Source organism: Alosa sapidissima, chromosome 24 (genome assembly GCF_018492685.1).
Source record: "Alosa sapidissima isolate fAloSap1 chromosome 24, fAloSap1.pri, whole genome shotgun sequence".
Taxonomy (NCBI): Eukaryota; Metazoa; Chordata; class Actinopteri; order Clupeiformes; family Clupeidae; genus Alosa; species Alosa sapidissima.
In genome coordinates, this window is record NC_055980.1 from 30,151,272 (window position 1) to 30,172,077 (window position 20,806).

Sequence of the window (20,806 nt, forward strand, 5' to 3'; positions counted from 1 at the left end):
TGTGTCTGTCTGTGTAAACATTAAAGGATGTGATGGATGTCATGGCAACAAGACCGGCAGCCTTTCATGACCACAGTACTAACCTAACCCTAACACACACACACACACACACACACACACATTGTGTATACACATAAACACACATTTAACATTATGTATACACATAAATACACACATAACAGTATGTATGTACAATTATGTATGTATGAACACATAAATACATATTCATAACATACGCAATTACATAACAGAATTCCATGTACACAAGAGTACATAATGGGATTTGATTATGGGGACTGAGTTTCGTGTGATTGACTGTGAGAGGCAGGATGGAGACACACACACACACTCACACACACACATACTCACACACACACACACACATACTCACACACACACACATACTCACACACACACACACACACACATACTCACACACACTCACACACATACTCACACACACACACACATACTCACACTCACACATACTCACACACACACACAGCTGGCAGGGGCGTGGAGACAGGTGTGTGTGTCATAAGCCACACCTGAGATGAGATATTTAAGAGACCCATCATCCCCAGAAACCATTAGATTACCTGCAGCAGACACACACCACTCCGGAGACACAGAGACGCTATACAGAGAGACAGACACTACACAGAGAGACAGACAGACACTACACAGAGAGACAGACGCTACAGAGAGAGACAGACGACTCCGGACAGACAGACAGACATTATACAGAGAGACGCATCGGAGATTTAGAGCATGAGTGTGTGGAACACTGTGTGTGTGATCGTGGTCCTACTCCTCAGAGCCCAAGGTAAGAAATGCGGTGTGTGTGTGTGTGTATAGTATATGATTTTATGGTATTGATCTTATATATATTGACTAAGCCCTGTTGGTGAGTGGCAGTGTGGTATCATTTTTATTATAATTATATTTATTAACTAGAAATGCAATTCCAAGGAATTACCAGTGCATGAAAATGCTAAAGTTGTGATGTAAAATATCATGTATAGTTAAAATAGATAATACAGAGATGGTTACTACGGTGATGCTAGGATAGACATGGTGGCTGCATAGCTTAATAAAAGTTGATAGTTTAAAAGTAGACTGTTTAAAAGCTGAATGTAGATAGTTTAGAAGTTGTTGATAGGCAGTAGATAGTTTAAAAGTTGTTGATAGACAGCTAGTTTAATAGATAGTTTAAAAGTAGACCGTTTAAAAGTTGAAGGTAAATAGTTTAAAAGTTGTTGACAGACTGGAAGTTTAATGAATGTTGATATTCAAATAGTTTAAAGCCTGTGTTGCAGGTTAAACACCACTGTTGATTAATGGGTACATAAAGCACTCAATATATGTATATCATTTTAAAAATGTCTCCAAATGGTGTTAAATGCCAGTTTTTGTTGTTTTTAGCATTAGCGGGTTTTTTGTACGCAATTCGGTGATGACGTCACTTTGGGGACTACTTGATCTGCGCTTCATTCATTTCAATGCATTTCAATGGACATCGCGGTTACACTTTCAACATAAAGTTTGTATATTTACACTTCGAATTTCGTCACAGCATTTATATCACAGCTACCCTATGATCTACCAATGGTAATAACGGTGCCTGATATCAATTTAGTATTTTTTCTGAATTTCGGGAGGTCTTGTTTTGGAGGGTATATGTTTTACATTCATTCCTATGGGAAATGGTCGCGGTTACACTTTCAACATAAAGTTTGTATATTTACAGTTTGAATTTCGTTACAGCATTTATATGACAACGACCCTATGGTCTAACAAAGATAACAATGTCTTCCGATTTTAGTTTAATGCAATTTTCTGAATTTGAGAGGCCTCGTTATGAGGCTATAATGCACCTATTCAGTTCAATGTATTATGCTTATAACATTACGACACTTTTTTTGTTACTGTCAGTGAACAGCACCGAATGAAAGTCAACATGTTCTTTATATCTAGTGATAGTGATCATGTCGTTAGTTCAGATAAGTAGGCTACCGGGCAAACTTAGTCAGAAGATCAGAATATGAAGCATCATGATAGCTAGCTGGGCTAACTTTTTAGTCCCACCTGTGAGCCACCCCAGTTACTTAGCTTCTAGCCGCCGCCGATTAGGCTGGTTGTGTCTTCAGCATGAATATTTTCGATAACTGCTCGTGATTGATTGCCATTGACATCGTCAGGGTACGGCTTACCAAAGAGGGAGATAATATGGGCAAGTCGCAGTTTTGCAGGTGCTTGTGTGGGCTGTGCCGTCCCGATGGAAACTGTGGTGGAGAGCTGTAGTAACTAGTTCTAGGGAAGCGAGTGCATTTTGGCCGCTGGTCGAGGAGCTCCCCTGTGACCAGCATAATGACATGATCTATCTAGCTATCTATCTGTCTATATACATATCTAGGCTATCTATAGCCTATCTATTTATCTATAATCTGCGCTATCTACTGCTGAACAATCCCTTACTCGTCTCTCTTTACTCCTCTCTCGTTATTCTCAAGGGTCTCAAGGTGGGCTTTGGTCTGTAGTCTCCCCAAGGTGACGTAATGCAATGCATTGTGGGGGAAAGGAGAATCACTTCAAATGCTGTGAAATATTACCTGCTTTTTCGTATTATATTCCGTTTTGTGATACCCAACAACATCAAATACAATGGATAACAGTTTAAATGTTTATTATCAACAAGCAAATTGTGCAAATTCGTTGGAAAATGAACCCTGCAACACGGCCTTTAATGGCTGTGTATAGGTAGATATTTGACGATAATTGAAAGTTGGAATGGCTCTATAGTTTGCTAGCAGTTATGCTAAGATTTTTAACTATGCTAACCATGCTACTTAGCTAATGTTTTATAGCAGTGCTAGCAATGCTAACATGCTAACCATGCTACTTAGCTAACATTTTCTAGCAGTTTAATGAATGTTGATATTCAAATAGTTTAATGGCTGTGTATAAGTAGACATTTGACGATAACTGAAAGTTGGAATGGCTCTAATGTTTGCTAGCCGTTATGCTAAGATTTTTAACTATGCTAACCATGCTACTTAGCTAATGTTTTATAGCAGTGCTAGCAATGTTAACTATGCTAACCATGCTACTTAGCTAAAATTTTCTAGCAGTTTTGCTAAGCATGCTAACTATGTTAGCAATGCTAACTATGTTAACCATGTGACTTAGCTAACCTAGCTTATCATTTTTAGTAGTTATGCTAACTATGCTAACTATCATGCTAACATGCTAACTATATTAACTATGTTACTTAGCTAACCTAGCTAATCATTTTAGTAGTTATGCTAACTAACATGCTAACTATGCTAACCATGTTACTTAGCTAACTTAGCTAATCATTTTTAGCAGTTATGCTAACAATGCTACATGCTAACTATGCTAACTAGCTACAGTGGGTAGGAGTCATAGTTGATGACAAGTAACAGTTACAATGGCTGAACAGTTAAAAAGTTCAGTAGTTTATAGGGTTAAATTGTTTAACAGTGAAATGTTGTAGTGAGGACTTTTATTTTGAAACAGTTTTTGGCAGAGGAAGCAGTTGAACAGGATGTGTAGTCTTAATAGGGCCAGTTTGTATGCTTAAAGCCGGAGACTGGCAGTTGATCCAGGTGGCCTGAACACCTGCCATAGGATTCTAATTGCTTAACGGCCGTATTATGATGTCACAATCGGCAATGTTAAGTCTATGGGGATTTTTAAAAAGTTTTTCTTTAATAGTTTAAAAAGTATAAAAGTTTCAAAGTTGAAAAGACATAGCAGCTTCGTCCGTTTGAATACCTACGTTACAAAGTTTGAATGAAGTTTCTAAGTTAAACTGTTCAAGAGAAATAGCGTACGGAAAAAGTGGTAAGCGGAATAATAATAATAAGAAGTTGTTGTCTAGGAAGAACAGTACAGTGCATTTTCATGCACTGTAATTATAATTTGTATAAAGGTTTCTCATTTAATGTAATGTTTAGTGTAACCATGCATATGGGCTATGATGGAAGCCTCCCTCTGTGTGTAGTGTACCCATGGTAACCATGCATTTGGGCTCTGTGTGTAGTGTAACCATGGTAACCATGCATATGGGCTATGATGGAGGCCGCCCCCTGTGTGTAGTGTAACCATGGTAACCATGCATATGGGCTATGATGGAGGCCGCCCTCTGTGTGTAGTGTAACCATGGTAACCCTGTGCAAACGTCCAGAGAGCTGTGTCCTGCGCCATGTTGTACCTGAAGACTCCGCCCCCGTGGAGTTGTGTCTGATTGTCTCCCCCCGTGGAGTTTGTCTTCATCCCAGGGAGACAAGCATAGCCTAGGCCATCAGAAGGGTTAAGGGCTCTTGTAATATCCTTATCTCTGTTAGTACTAACTGGATGGATGGATCATTGTTGTGGGGAAGTATCTTGTGATTTTCCATGTGAGTGTGTTAAGGGTATAAGAACCCACAGATGTGTGGGATTGTTACTTGACATTTAGCTTGGGTAACATTCTCCCAGTATGGAGAATAAAGCTGCATCTCACACTTGAAGTTGTCTTGAAGTAATTTTGACCACAGGAGCGCACGTTTCACTGTGAAGCCTTCACGGTGCCTGGGCACAGCATGCCGCATGAGCCAACTGGACATCTCAGCTGTGTCCTGCGTGATGATGTGGGTCATCAAGCAGCTGCTGTGTCCTGCGTGATGATGTGGGTCATCAAGCAGCTGCTGTGTTCTGCGTGATGATGTGGGTCATCAAGCAGCTGCTGTGTCCTGCGTGATGATGTGGGTCATCAAGCAGCTGCTGTGTCCTGCGTGATGATGTGGGTCATTAAGCAGCTGCTGTGTCCTGCTGTGTCCTGCGTGTTGATGTGGGTCATTAAGCAGCTGCTGTGTCCTGCGTGATGATGTGGGTCATCAAGCAGCTGCTGTGTCCTGCGTGATGATGTGGGTCCTTAAGTAGCTGCTGTGTCCTGCTGTGTCCTGCGTGATGGTGTGGGTCATTAAGCACATAAACACATACATAACATTATGTATACAAATAAACACATACATTGCGGTACATTATGTTTACACATAAACACACACAAAACATTATACACATAAACACATACATAACATTATGTATACAAAAATGTATGTATTCATGAACACAGTACATAATGTAATTTGGTAATAAGGACTAGGTTTAATCTGATTGTAAGGGCTGAGTTTAGTTTGATTTGATTATAAGGACTGGGTTTAGTGTGATTATGAGGACTGGGTTTAGTGTGCTTATGAGGACTGGGTTTAGTGTGATTAAGAGGACTGAGTTTAGTGTGATTATGAGGACTGAGTGTGATTATGAGGGTTTAGTGTGATTATGAGGACTGTTTAGTGTGATTATGAGGACTGGGGTGATTATGAGGACTGGGTTTAGTGTGATTATGAGGACTGAGTGTGATTATGAGGACTGGGGTGATTATGAGGACTGGGGTGATTATGAGGACTGGGTTTAGAGTCCAACTGGCTGGTGTGTATATTGAAGAGGTTCATTAGGCTTACTGTTTTACTAATTCTTACTGTTTCTCTGTACAAGCCAATAAGGTAAAATTGTGTACCTGACAAGTTTCGGCTACCTTGCCTCTGTAGCCTTCATCAGAGGTGTCACGTGATGTTGGTGTGACGTCGTCTGGGATGGAAAACTCCATATAACACAGCTCAGATGACGTCACACCAACATCACGTGACACCTCTGATGAAGGCTACAGAGGCAAGGTAGCCGAAACTTGTCAGGTACACAATTTTACCTTATTGGCTTGTACAGAGAAACAGTAAGAATTGGCTGGTGTGTAGTTGTGGGCTGAAGCTGCAGACACGTCCTTGATCTGCCTCAGGGAAACTCAGATTTAATGTATAACTGACAAAGCCGCTGTATAACTGACATAGCCGCTGTATAACTGACATAGACGCTCCTGCACATTATGCAGTTTTATAACATCAGGTTGCTTCTTATTTCTTAGAAAGATGCTGCTTCTTTTGATTTTTCTTCTTTTTAGTGCTGTAGTGGGGTTGTGTGAGAGTGTGTGTGTGTGTGAGAGTGTGTGTGTCAGATTAGACCCTGAGAGTGTGGGAGAAACTGCAGATTGAGGGAGCGTTGATGATGTCATCAGAGGGCATGATTAAGCAAGATGGGGCATGTCAAACGGGCAGGACAATGTGTGTGTGTGTGTGCGAGAATGACATAACATGAAGTGTCTTTGTTAGAAAAGTAGAAGGGTTAATCTCATGTCCACCCTGCAATTTATCTTGACCTTACACACACACACCAGTGTTGTCCTATGAATCAGGGGTGTGTCTGATTGAACCCACCTGTGCTGGAATTTTGTGATTCATCTTGAAGCACACCTGAGGGACAGGTGTATCTGATATCTCTGTGTGAGTGTATCTGTGTGTGTAAACATTAAAGGATGTGATGGACGTCTTGGCAAGAAGCCAAGCAGCGTTCCCACACACACACACACACACACACACAGCCACACCGACTGTCTTACTGTCTTCCCCATGTAATCCTCTTCTCTTTTTTACAGATACTTCAGCACAATTGGATGGTGAGAGCGCATTCACTATTATAACACTGTTTACAAATAAACACACACATAGATAGATAGATAGATAGATAGATAGATAGATACTTTATTGATCCCCAAGGGGAAATTCAAGATAATCACATAACATTATGTTTACAAATAAACACACATATGACATTGTGTTTACACATAAACACATACATGACATTATACACATAAACACATACATAACATTATACACATAAACACATACATAACATTACACACATAAACACACACGTTACATTATGTTTACACATAAACACATACAAAACATTATGTATACAAATAAACACATACATTGCTGTACATTATGTTTACACATAAACACACACAAAACATTATACACATAAACACATACATAACATTATGTATACAATAATGTATGTATTCATGAACACAATACATAATGTAATTTGGTAATAAGAACTAGGTTTAATCTGATTGTAAGGACTGAGTTTAGTTTGATTTGATTATAAGGACTGAGTTTAGTGTGATTATGAGGACTGGGTTTAGTATGATTATGAGGACCCTGGGTTTAGTATGATTTGATTATGAGGACTTGGAGGACTGAGTTTAGTGTGCTTATGAGGACTGGGTTTAGTGTGTTTAGTGTGATTAAGAGCACTGAGTGTGATTATGAGGGTTTAGTGTGATTATGAGGACTGGGTTTAGTGTGATTATGAGGACTGAGTGTGATTATGAGGGTTTAGTGTGATTATGAGGACTGGGTTTAGTGTGATTATGAGGACTGAGTGCGATTATGAGAACTGGGTTTAGTGTGCCCACTGACGCTCCTCTCTCCCTCTGTCCAGTGTGTGGGCAGGCCACCCTCAACACGCGCATTGTGGGCGGGCAGGACGCACCAGAGGGGGCATGGCCATGGCAGGCCAGTCTGACACGTGACAGAAGACACTTCTGCGGAGGTGCTCTCATCAACAAGGAATGGCTTCTGACCGCCGCCCACTGCCTCAACGAGTAAGTCTCAGTGCCACTCACTATACAACACTACGGTTAAACTATTTATCAATTTCTTTTTTTAAAGTATATTTTTTTGGGCTTTTATGCCTTTAATGATAGTGGAGAGTGACAATATAACTCAATACACCCCAATGTAACTCACTACACCACAATATAACTCACTACAATATAACTCACTACACCCCAATATAACTCACTACCCAATATAACTCACTACTAGGGTTGGGTATCGTTTGGGTTTTATCCGATACCGGTGCTAAATCAATACTTTTAAAACGGTGCCGGTGCCAAAACGGTGCTTGAACCGGTACTTTGTTTTTAAAATGTTTTAAATTAAAATGGTCTAAAGCATGAATTGCTTTTTTTTATTGATAAGACAAATTTGAACATGAAATTGTTGTTATATTCAATTTACTATTAATATCTCATTGCTCCTACGAATAATACATTTAAATGTTAAAACAGCTTGCCATGCATGCACACACAATGGTAAGCTCTGCTTTCAAGTTTACCCAGTGTAGGCGGTTTGCCATAAGGTATGTTAAAACCACTTGCCATAGAACTGCCAGGTCATGGACATAACGGCACTTGCAAGCAAGCTAATCTAACAGGGACTCTACTTTCCAGTTAATTCAGTGTGTTCCCAAATGCTTCAAGAAATTTCATGTCTTAACCCATAACATGCAGTAGTTTTGAACATGTTAGGCTACATGTCGGTGTTGAAGTGTTTAGATTCCCAGAGCTAGAGTTTAATTAGCGATAACGTACAGAGATAGTTTTGTAGACTCTTTTATAGCTCAGTGACATCAGGTATGTAACCTACATATTTATGTTTTTGCCAGCTAACTTTTAACATGATCTTCATATTCATTGTGATGCTATATGGGCCTCATGCACATGAAAGATTAATATCATGCCATTATGTTGTTTAGAACACACCGTGAAATAAAGTTTTCACCTTACAACTTTGCTGATAACATTTCAAATAAATGCCAGTTAGCGCATTAGCAAGGATATTGTGTAACTTATAGGCTACTTTTGATGTTGTTTCATAGCCTTTTGCTTGTGTGTAGTTAGGCCCACTGCTAGATTTTGACAGGAGCTCGCGATATCACGCAAGATGTCAAACACTGTCCACTCGCCTATGTGGTGCACCCCTCTGGTTTATACATCCAGTGTTTATGCTAGCTAACTGTATCTGGATGTGTTGCTATCAGAGCAAGACGTTAGAGATGGCGCATGACATGCAGTGATGCCTCGTGTGTATATATATATATATATATATATATATATATATATATATAATAAAAAAAAACGCTATTTAAGCACCGAAATGAGGCACCGAAATCCACGTTGTTATTCGATGCAGTTACTACCGTTTGCGTCGGCACCGGTGCCATATTAGAACCGTGTTCTATCCCATCTCCCTTGTCATCCCCCCCAACACACACACCAAGACCCCTGGCAGTTGGGTTAGCCCCTTGAGCCGTGGATCTGCCCAAGGTTTCTTCCTTAGGGAGTTTTTCCTTGCCCCTGTTGCTCTTGGGTGATCCTTGTTGGTGCCCCCCCCCCCCAAATCCCAATCCTCCCCCACCTTGGTTATGCACCCCTTGCCACTTAATCTACTAAACCCCTCTTCTACTGCACTTTTTACCCCCCCCCCCCCAATAAATGCACAAATAGGCTGACACCAGACATAATTTCACTGCATTTCTTACATCCAGTAACTATATGCATGTGACAATAAACTTCCTTGTATCATTGTTTCGGTGCCCAACCCTACTCACTACACCCTAATATAACTCACTACACCAATATAACTCACTATACCAATATAGCTCACTACACCCCAATATAACTCACTACACCAACATAACTCACTACACACCAATATAACTCAGTACAATATAACTCACTACACCAATATAACTCACTACACCCCAATATAACTCACTACACCAATATAGCTCACTACACCCCAATATAACTCACTACACCCCAATATAACTCAGTACAATATAACTCACTACACCGCAATACAACTCACTATAACATAACTCACTACACCCCAGTATACACCCCAACATAACTCACTACAATAATATAGCTGCAAGCAGCAATGAGGGGGCCAAGCAGATAGGCCGGAGTAACCATGGCAACGAAATGCTGTTAGCTCAATGCTGCAATCAGACGTATGGCCATAAGCTGTCAAAGCAAGTTTCACGTCTAGCACGTCAAAAGTTACAAGGCAAAATGCATTTTTGCTAATTGCAGTGACCCTAGAGGTCAAAGGTCACAAAATTTCTTCGGCATTCACCTGATGGGATCATGAGTCCATGAGTCCAAGTTTGGTTTTGATCCATGAAACGATTGCTGAGATATGAGCTCACTTCCTGTTTGGCGGCTTCGCCACAAATTTCGATTGGATGTGAAATAAATGAAGTGACAAGGCATGGTCTGAAGATGGTCTGTGCCAATTTTGGTGAAGATCAGATGAAATTTGTGACCTGTGCGAAATTGTTGGTGTTTTTGATCAAATCAAATATGGCGGCCGAATATATTATATTGATGTGACAAGTTGCCCTCAGTTGACCTAAGGACCTTTCACAGTATTACCAGACACCACTAGTACAATTTAATTCTAAGCACAGCAGCAGCTACAGGCCAAAAGGCATGTTTGTGAATTACAGCGCCCCCTAGAGGTCAAAGGTCACCAAATTTTTTGAGGGTCCTCCTGATGGGGTCATGAGTCAATGTACCAAACCAGTTTGGTTTTGATACATGCAAGGGTTGCTGAGATATGAGCTCACTTCCTGTTTGGCGGCTTTGCCGCAAATTTTGATTGGCTTTTACGGGTGAACGGTAATACTTCCAAAGACAAAAAGTGATAACTTTTGTGAGGCTTGGTCTGAAGATGATCTGAAAGATGAAAAAAGTGTTTTTGATGAAATCCAAAATGGCGGAAAATCCATCATGGTGGAAAATGACATCATAGGGTGCGTTGAACTCAGCTTGGTCCAAGGATTCCAACAATACCTGACTTTTGAAAATCGGACCAACAGGTCAAAAGTTACGTGCATGAACGCATGTCCAACTTTGGCCTGTTGGTGGCGCTAGAGGGTTCGAGTTGCCGACATGAAACTTGGTGACATGAATCATGGGACCGTCCCCAATCAGTGTGCCAAATTTCCCAACTTTTTATCATACGGTTCTATGGGCTGCCATCGACTCCCATTGCATATAATAATAATAATAATAATAATAATAATAATAATAATAATAATAATAATAATAATAATAATAGGAAAACGTAGAAACACAATGAGGTCCTCGCAGCTTCGCTGCTTGGCTCCCAATAACTCACTACACCCCATAATAACTCAATAATGTGTGTGTGTTTCGTTGTCTCTATAGCAACAGTGCCACGTCAGGTCTGCAGGTGATCCTGGGGATGCATAACCAATCGACTTCGAGCTCCGATGTGGTGGTGCGAGACGTAGCGAAGGTGATCCTCCACCCGAACTACAACCACACCACCAGCACCAACGACATCGCACTGCTCCGGCTGGCCTCCTCCGTCACCTTCTCCAACCGCGTTCGCCCCGCATGCCTGGCCGCTCAGGACAGCACCGTCAGCGTCGGATCCCGGACCTGGGTCGCAGGGTGGGGCAGCATCAGGATGGGAGGTGAGCACACACACACCAGCGCACACACACACACACACAAACATGCACACACAATTACTTATACACTTACCACACACACACACACACTCTACATACATACATACATACACTACATACATACACAAACACACACACTCTACATACACACACACACACACACACACACACTACATACATACACAAACACACACACTCTACATACACACACTCTACATACACACACACACACCACATCATAGCTATACACTTCACTGTCCTCTCTGACGGTTTAATTCACCTGCAAACACATTGGACATTATTTGTTGTTGTGAAACAATATTTGAAGTGTCATGTGCTTTTAATCTAAAATGTGTGTGTGTGTGTGTGTGTGTGTGTGTGTCCAGAGCCACTGCCCGCTCCAGGAACCCTGCAGGAGGTGGAGGTTCCCGTGGTGTCCAACGCTGACTGCAAGACGGCCTATAAGGGCTACCAGATCATCATCAACAATGACATGATCTGCGCTGGATACCTGGGAGAGGGAGGGAAGGATGCCTGCCAGGTAAGAACACACACACACTCATACACTCTACACACACTGACACACTCATACACTCTACACACACACACTCATACACACACACTCTACACACACACACACACTCATACACACACACACACTCATACACTCTACACACACACACTCACACACACACTACACACACACACACTCATACACTCTACACACACTCATACACTCTACACACACACATACACTCTACACACACACACTCATACACTCTACACACACTCATACACTCTACACACACATTCTACAAACACACACACTCATACACTCTACACACACTCATACACTCTGCAAACACACACTCTACACATGACCACTGGGACAGGGTGTGTGTGTGTGTTCTAACGTGTGTGTGTGTGTGTGTGTGTGTTTCAGGGCGACTCAGGCGGTGCTATGGTCATTAAGCAGGGTTCCGTGTGGGTGGGGCTGGGGGTGGTCAGCTTCGGCATCGGCTGCGCGGAGGCCCGGTACCCTGGCGTGTACGTGCGCGTGTCTCAGTACCAGACCTGGATCAACTCCCACATCGCCACCGACCAGCCCGGATACGTCCAGATGACCAGCATCGCCGTCCAGACCAACGCCGGCTCCAGCCTGGCCACGCCCCTCCTACACACACTGCCCCTCCTACACACACTGCCTCTCCTACTCACTCTCCCACTCCTCCACTGATTGGACGGGGCATCTCTCCCCAAGCCACGCCCCTCACACTGACCACGCCCCTCCTACACACACACTGCCCCTACTGGCCACGCCCCTCCTCCTCACTCTCCCACTCCTCCACTGATTGGACGGGGCATTTCCCCAAGCCACGCCCCCTCATAATGGGCAGAGCTTCTCTACTCAGGCCACTCCTCCAAATGAAGGATAGATAGATAGATAGATAGATAGATAGATAGATAGAGATAGTTACAGGAAGGAAGCAACAGAGAGGATTAAACGCATCTTCTTCCTGAAATGTAAACACAGGAAACATAAATAAAGACGTATGTTTATGCATGTGTATGAAGTAAGTTCTCGGGAATATGGAATTCTGGGTAATGTAGTCTCTCAGAACAGAGGCTGTCATGTTTACACAATGTTTAGTTTCTGATCTTTTATTTAAATATTTATATATGAACTGTTGATGCTAATTTATTTACTTGTATGTTTTATTTGGGAAAGTCTGAAGTCTGATTTCATGAAAATCCTTATGTGTGACACAGAATGTAGGATGTAGAATGTAAAGTCCTTTACAGGGAAACTGAAGACAATGAATGTATCTGTACCCGACTAGTAAACAAATTCACCCTGTGAACCTGAAGAGAATGAATGTATGAATTGTGTATATTAAAGTCCCTACTGGGCTTTCTCTTCCACATCGGTCTCTTGACTTGTGGTTTTGGGTTCGTATTGTCTATTTACAGATTTCAAAATCAATGACTTGTCTGCTAATAGTGGTTTCAGCAGAAACATTTATTCCCTTTCACTATAATCTTTAAAGGGTGTTTTCTCAAAATTTCGTGCACTGTGGAGGAGAAATATCCATGTCAGTAACACCTAAATAAATTATTCATTACATATTTCTTCCTATCTATATCTTGTGTTTGATTAGGGAGGAGTTATGTTGATATATTTTCAATAGCCTGATATTTTCTACATTTTATACCAAAACATCTGACTCTAAATAGTATTGTGTAATGTATGGGATGATAGAGAAACATAACCACAGTCCCTTCTTTAATTGTGTCTTTCTATATTGTCTCAACATAATGAAACTAGAAAATGCAATTCCAGGGAATTACCATTGCATGTAAATGCAAAAAAGCTGCTGTGTATAACATTATATTACTTACAGTATGATTATTCAGATTACATAGACGTGTCCAGTATTCTTGAAAACCAGACAGAGTATATGACAGTCTGTAAAAATAAATTGTTAATTCAATATTGACCAACATTCTTTGTTTTAATACAGCAGAATGATACTCAGAATACACTAATGAACACTTAACAACCAATGTAGCAATGCTAAGCTTGAAGTAAAATTTTTTTTTAAAAAACAATCACAGTTGTGTGTGTATATATATACAGAACTTGATAATGCCAATCATATTATCCTAAGACAGATCTATTTATCAGGATGGACCATTCTGATATTAAGCATCTTGATAACCAACTACACTATATCTTAGAGCTTAGTTCTGTTATCCACATTTTTTCTACAAATTACGATGTAGGCCTACTTTAGGATGTAGCCTACAAAAGTGGTTCTTAAACTTTGTCTGGCGACCCCACAAAAAAGTATGGCGAGGTCTGGCGACCCCACTTTCCCCAAACCCATTCTAAGTCCTTACTCAAATACCCCCCTCAAATGTTAACAACTAAATCAAGCAAAAACTAGAAAGCAAAGTCATTTGTTTTATTTACTCCATATGAACAAAAACCGAGAAAACCAAACAATCACGATTAAACAAGTGTAGGCTGCCGCCATATCAGATCAGAGCGCTATGTGCGTAGCGCGCGCACACACAAGCACGCACACACACATACCAGCATTAGGCCTACAATGTTACATTAATTATATTTATGGCGATAACAATAACAGTATTTTTTTCAATGGGAAGGGTGGGCATGCTTCCGTGAACATAGCAAGTTAATTCTAGGAGGAATGCTGCATATGGCGACACGGAGATTTTCCTCCACGGTGCTGAGCCGACATGTATTTTGAGAAGTCGTTTCATTTTGACAGGTTTTAAGCTCTCATTCGCCAGAACATCGCCGCATATCACACATTGTGGGTGGTCGAGGTTATCTTTAACTTGGCAAGTGAATGCATATTTCAGAAATTCTTTCTGATAAAGCCGACGCGCCGTTTGTTCTTTTTTATTCTCACCGGCCTGTAGACTTGTCCCATCTGAGGATCACGGAGGAGTAGACGCACTGGTAGATGCCACTAACGAGCTTTTGTTCAATTTTTTAAGCAGCCACCTGTCCATTTTGGCTAGTAGGCTACCTATGTCTTTTGTTTTGTTTTACTTAAAATAGCGGGAACAAGTTGAGTTTGCATAGTGGGAGAAGATTGTTTCTATCAGCGGACCAGTAGCCCATAGGCTGAACCAGATCTCGTTGAAAGACGAAAACATTTCTCTCTCTTCTCTTAACTGCGTGTAAATAAGAAAAAGGCAGAAAAGGCCAATATCATTTCCCTTTGTTTCATCAAATATAATAATTTCAGACCGAATACAGAAAATAATTGCCGACCCCACGGAAGTTTTTGGCGACCCCTGGCCTAGAATCACTGGCGTACAACAACTGGGAATTTTTTATTTAATTTATAGGCCAGAATAATGCAGAAATGAGTAGCCTAGGCCAAGTAAACATACTCTGTAGCTATGTTGACAGCACAAACGTTATACCTCAACTTCTGTAGTGTGTTTTAACAATACTTTGGTCATATGGTCTGTTTTCAAACAGTAAGGTTTTCATCAGGTCCCTTTCCACAGGTTATCAAGAGCCAGATAGTATAACGCTAGTTAAAACGCTACTGGTTAGTGAGCAAATGTAACGTTAACGTCAGTGCTCAGCTGGGAGCGACGTTAAGTTTGAATGTAATTAGCTAACGTTATCGAAACCTACAGCTAACCGGTCAATTTAAAGTGACGACTTATTAATGTTGATTAGGTGGGTTTCATAACTTTCCTTACATGGGCAGCCGTGGCCTACTGGTTAGCACTTCGGACCTGTAACCGGAGGGTTGCCGGTTCGAACCCCGACCAGTAGGCATGGCTGAACTGCCATTGAGCAAGGCACCTGCTCCCCGAGCGCCGCTGTTGATGCAGGCAGCTCACTGCGCCGGGATTAGTGTGTGCTTCACCTCACTGTGTGTACACTGTGTGCTGTGTGTGTTTCACTAATTCACGGATTGGGTTAAATGCAGAAACCAAATTTCCCTCACGGGATCAAAAGAGTATATATACTATACTATACTATACATAATAAATATCAACGGATAGGATAAGTGCTAACGTTAACTATTAGAACTATTAGCCTAACGTTAGAACTAGCCTACCAAGTTTGGCTACTTGTGTACATACACAACCTATAGTAGAATGCTACATAACATAATGTTTGACGACATAAATGAGTCAAATACCAAAAATCTGACCACTTACCTTGTCTGTAGTTAGAGAAATGTGCCTCTGGAGGAGAGTTTTACAAGCAAGTAAAGCATCACGGCAGGCCAAAACGTTCAGAAGATTCACAGCTCCAGTGATAGAAAGATTGCAGCGGACCAGCTGTTGATTGCTTTCAGGTGCAGGTCACGTCATAATGCTAAAAGTTGCCGCCACGGCGGTCAATGTTACGTCTATGGGATTTTATTGCTCTTTTATTGTAAAGATCTCAAAAAGTATAAAGTTCACAAATATGAAAAATACATTGTACGATTGTCCGTTACAAGAGCTTTGTAGGAGTCTTTGAATGAGGTCAGACGGTTCAGCGGTTTCAGTCGCATTAAACGTTGAATTTGCTCGGAAGAAGAATAATAATAAGAACAGTGATAATAGTCCATTTACATGCAATCAGGGGCGCAGGAGACGTCTCTTCAGCACTGCGTGGGACATATCCCCCACGTCCCCGTGCCTCCTGCGCCCCTGCATGCAATGCAATAATGCGTTTTTAATCTGGCTTCATTCAATTTTTAGATTGTGTGTTTTGTAATATGCAAATTATGGTACATTTTATGAATAAATGCCTAATTTGCATATATAAACATACAATCTCAAAAACTTAATTCATTTTTTCTTTGGTTTAATGTCACTAATCAACTGGAGAAGTTTCATAGTGATAACTATTAATTGAAAAATTTCCCCATTCTACTCAATTTACTTAAAGTTTTTTTTTTTTTGGCCTTTAATCTCGAAAAAATATATATGTTCCACTCCATCTACGGCGGTAGACTTTTAGCATATGATTCAGGAGGGCATTGGAACCAATAAAAACTGAGACATTTCTGTTGCAAATTATTGTCTTTTTGGGCTAGATTGACTGTCCTATTGTTGCCCCTGTCAAGGTTGCCATGGTCGTGGACACCTCAACAGGCACAGGCAAGGAGGCATCAGGCGGGGGCGGGGCAGGGGGTGATGGGGGGGGTTAGTTGGTCGGTTGTCACCGGGATGCAGAGCTGGAGTTCAGTAGGGTGACCGCTGCAGGAAAGAAGCTTCCTCTCAACCTGCTGGTTCGGATGCGGAGAGACCTGTAGCGCCTCCTGGAGGGGAGTGGGGTGAACAGTCTGTGGTTGGGGTGAGAACAGTCTTTGATGATGCTGCACACCTTACGCAAGCATCGTTTGCCCTGGATGGCCTCGATGGAGGGAAGTGAGGAACCGGTGATGCGTTGGGCAGGTTTCACCACCCTCTGCAGTGCTTTCCGGTCGTGGGTAGAGCAGTTGCCATACCAAACTGTGACACAGTTGGTGAGGATGCTCTCGATGGTGCAGCGGTAGAAGTTGACCAGGTTTTTTCTATATATTTATTATTGTATTTATCTTTTTAATATAGTGTTTTTATAGTGTTGGCTCAGAGCACCGCACAAGAATTCCAATGTGTCTGAACTGCTGGTTTGTGCACAAATGGCAAATAAAGAACCTTGACCTTGATCTGAGGAGACAGGTGGACTTACTTAAGTCTCCTCAGAATGAAGAGACGCTGATATTGGGTTATTTGGTATCTTACAATTGACCAGTACATACATACAAACATACATTATATGTGAAACATACGTCCTCGCGGTATTTGATAAGGGATGTCATTGGTAGGCTGACGTTATTAAGAAGGGCTTTCTGCTCTTGTTTACGTAAAAGTTTTAGGCTCAATAAAGATAAGCTACTCTGCATGTTAGGCGACGACAATACGACAAACAGATGTACATTACATAAACACATACTGTAACTTAACAAGATATCACATTGACTTGGCTTCCACAAAAACAACATAACAATAACAGAAAGGCTGAGGATGATTTGCGTCCAGGATGATTACAGATATGATTATCAGGGATGAAATTGATGACCGGAATGAAAAGAAGGGGGGATGGGGGGGGGGGGGGTGCGGATGGTAGCTCTGAGAGTGTGAATGAGGTGGTGTTGGGATGGGGGTGGGGATGGGGGGTGAGGGGTAGTGAGTATGTGAGGATGTATGTGTGTGTGTGTGTGTGTGTGTGTGCATATGTATAAGGCTGGCTTGCTGTTGGGCCAGGAGGAGAGAAGCTGGAACATAGAGAGGGAGGGTTTCAGAGGAGAGGAGTTGTAATTATTCTATTAAAGATAAGTATAATAATAGGAATAACTGATTGCCTGACTGATTGCCAACCTGGGCACCCATTAATGGCCACAGTTCCACCCAGCCCCCGCAGTTATACTGCGACGAGCTGACAGAGGGGAGGACCTGCGTGCCACCCATCGCCCCAGGCCCCAGGCCCCCAGCATATGCACACATCCCCCACTACCACGGCCAACCACACCTCGCCCCCAGACCTTCACCCAACACGCCACTCTTGACCTAAATATGTACAGTATGTGAATGGCTAGGTTGAGGGGTCTATCTAGAGTGTAGCATTAAAAGAAGTGGGCATGCATGGTGAATATCTGTCAGGATTTCCCCATGCACACCACACTTACCCTGTGTAAGATGTATGCCTCCTCAATGTGTGCATTAAAATAAGTGAGGCATGCAGATAGACACCTGATGAGGCATCTACCTGCACTCCACTCTTACCCTAGCCTGTTTTGTAGTTTTTGTTTATGTATGTCACCTAACATGTAGTGCAATTAAAAGAGAGTAAAGCGTGCTGTGTGCTTCCAGGACAAGGCGTGTGCATGAGCGTATGAGGAGGGTGCACACCGGGGGCCCAGGGCCAATAGATAACCCACAGGCCCCAACCAATGCCAAAACCACACAGCGACCCGCCAGGACCAAGTCTCCCAAGCCATCCAATGGGGCCCCGTCAGAATAACGATGAGAGAGGCAGAGAGAAAGAGTGAAATTAGTAAAGTTATCAGAGAATGTAAATAAAAGGGGGAGGGAAAGAAGGGGATGCTATTTATAATAATAATAATAATAATAATAGTTCCAGCTACCCTCCCCTGCCCAGTGGTCGATGATATGTGTATCTGTTGATGAAGTGTGTTATGATGGTGTGGAGATGGATCTCAGGCAAAGAGGGTCAGGACTGTAAGTAGGTGATAAAGGGGTACCAAGGAGAGGTTGTATCCTGAGTATTGATTAAGTTTGTAGTTGATAGGTTTTCTAATGATATATAGTCTGTTAACAAGTTTTTCCAATGAGTGATGTGAGCTTTTTTCTTAGATTTCCAGTTCATGAGGATAGTTTTCTTTGCGATAGTCAGCGCTACCAGCAGTGTTTTATTGCAGGAGTTGCTTAAATTGACTGTGGATGTATCACCAAGTATGCATAAGGAAGGGGATGCTGGGATGTGACAGCCAAAGATGGAAGAGAGAGATTTTGTGACACTCACCCAGAAGTGGTTGATTGGAGTGCAATGCCAAACCGCATGAATGTATGTATCTGGGTTATTTTGTGTGCAGTGAGTGCAAAGATCCGAGCCAAACCCCATTTTAGCCAATTTATGTGCAGTGAAGTGGAATCTGTCAAGAACCTTGTATTGTATTAGTTGTACCGTTGAGTGGCACATGTAGATGCAGCGACTCCTTGCTTCTCCTGAACGTGCAGTGTTTTTTTTGTTGTTAAAATGTGTTTTTCGGAATGTTTATCGTCGGAACGCATGTACAGCCGACAGCAACTGTTGCAGATACGGGAGGAAAACAACAGTATCGATGTTTTGGACATAAAAACAGAGACGCTGGCTGAACTGGGAATACTTCGTCTGCCTACCACAACATCGGACCCGTCTGCTTCACCTGGCCGCCGTCACCGCAAGCGGTGTGCCAGGACAAGGAAGAGAGGCAAGCGAGCTGGCGTCGGAACAAGGCTAGCAGCCAACCCAACTCGCCCAGCAATACCATCCATATTCCTGGCAAACGTAAGATCACTGGACAATAAGATGGACGACATTCGGTTGCTAAGATCAGCAAACAAGACAGTGAGTAACTGCTGCGTGACTGTTATCACTGAATCATGGCTCAACGATAACATCCCCGACTCTGCTATACACCTGGAGCAGCTAACGTGCTATCGAGCTGACCGAGCCCTAGCAGACAAAAGACGTGGTGGAGGAGTTTGTGTTTACACACATGATGCTTGGTGCCGAGACGCTACGGTAGTACACAGACACTGCTCTCCACTGGCGGAGTTTATGATAATTAAGTGCCGACCCTTCTACCTCCCCAGGGAATTCACCGCGATTCTGCTGGTCGCGGTGTACATCCCCCCCAGCAACAAAAACAGTGACAGGAGCATGGCACTGAATGAGCTGTATCGGGCCGTCAGTGAACAACAAAGTGAACACCCGGATGCCTTCACAATCATCGCTGGAGACTTCAATCACGCCAATCTCAAAACTGTACTACCAAAATTTCATCAACATGTAAACTTCCCAACAAGAGGACAAAACACCCTGGACCTTGTTTACACCCCACAGAAAGAAGCCTACAAAGCCAAACCCCTCCCCCACATCGGGCAATCAGACCACATTAGCATCCTGCTGCTGCCCCGATACAGACAAAGAGCAAAAGTCACCAAACCGGTTCTGAAGGAGGTGAGAATGTGGCCGGAGGGGGCCGTCTCACAACTTCAGGACTGCTTTGAAACAACAGACTGGGATATCTTCAAAACAGCTGCCACCCACAACAACCACATTGACATTGAGGAATACACAGACACTGTGACCTCCTACATCACCAAATGCATCGATGATGTTACAGAAATAAAACACATCACCACTCGGGCCAACCAGAAACCATGGCTGACAGGAGACGTCCACAGACTGCTGAGGGCCAGAGACAAAGCCTTCAGAGCTGGAGATGTA

At 42.3% G+C, this 20,806-nt stretch overlaps 1 protein-coding gene across 3 annotated transcripts; it reads left to right on the top strand.

The window, feature by feature from the left end:
- Positions 1–617: 617 nt before the first annotated feature.
- Positions 618–13,179, top strand: LOC121699816 (serine protease 27-like). Of its 3 annotated transcripts, none has more exons than XM_042082270.1 (7): positions 618–683; positions 725–826; positions 6,554–6,574; positions 7,408–7,570; positions 10,988–11,259; positions 11,643–11,797; positions 12,200–13,179. In XM_042082270.1, the coding sequence occupies exons 2-7, from the start codon at positions 772–774 to the stop codon at positions 12,491–12,493; spliced, it is 960 nt and encodes a 319-aa protein (XP_041938204.1). In that variant the 5' UTR covers positions 618–683; positions 725–771; the 3' UTR covers positions 12,494–13,179. The 3 variants fall into 3 exon arrangements, with proteins under 3 accessions (XP_041938204.1, XP_041938205.1, XP_041938203.1); XM_042082271.1 differs by having other exon boundaries at positions 657–826; positions 12,200–12,448; positions 12,582–13,179; XM_042082269.1 differs by having other exon boundaries at positions 657–826.
- Positions 13,180–20,806: the final 7,627 nt, after the last annotated feature.

Bases quoted from the DNA above. Each gene is read 5' to 3' on its own strand.
- LOC121699816 (XM_042082270.1), top strand. From the start codon at position 772: ATGAGTGTGTGGAACACTGTGTGTGTGATCGTGGTCCTACTCCTCAGA. The intron at 827-6,553 runs GTAAGAAATGCG...TCTTTTTTACAG, and splicing joins CCTACTCCTCAGAGCCCAAG to ATACTTCAGCACAATTGGAT. The intron at 11,260-11,642 runs GTGAGCACACAC...GTGTGTGTCCAG, and splicing joins GGGCAGCATCAGGATGGGAG to AGCCACTGCCCGCTCCAGGA.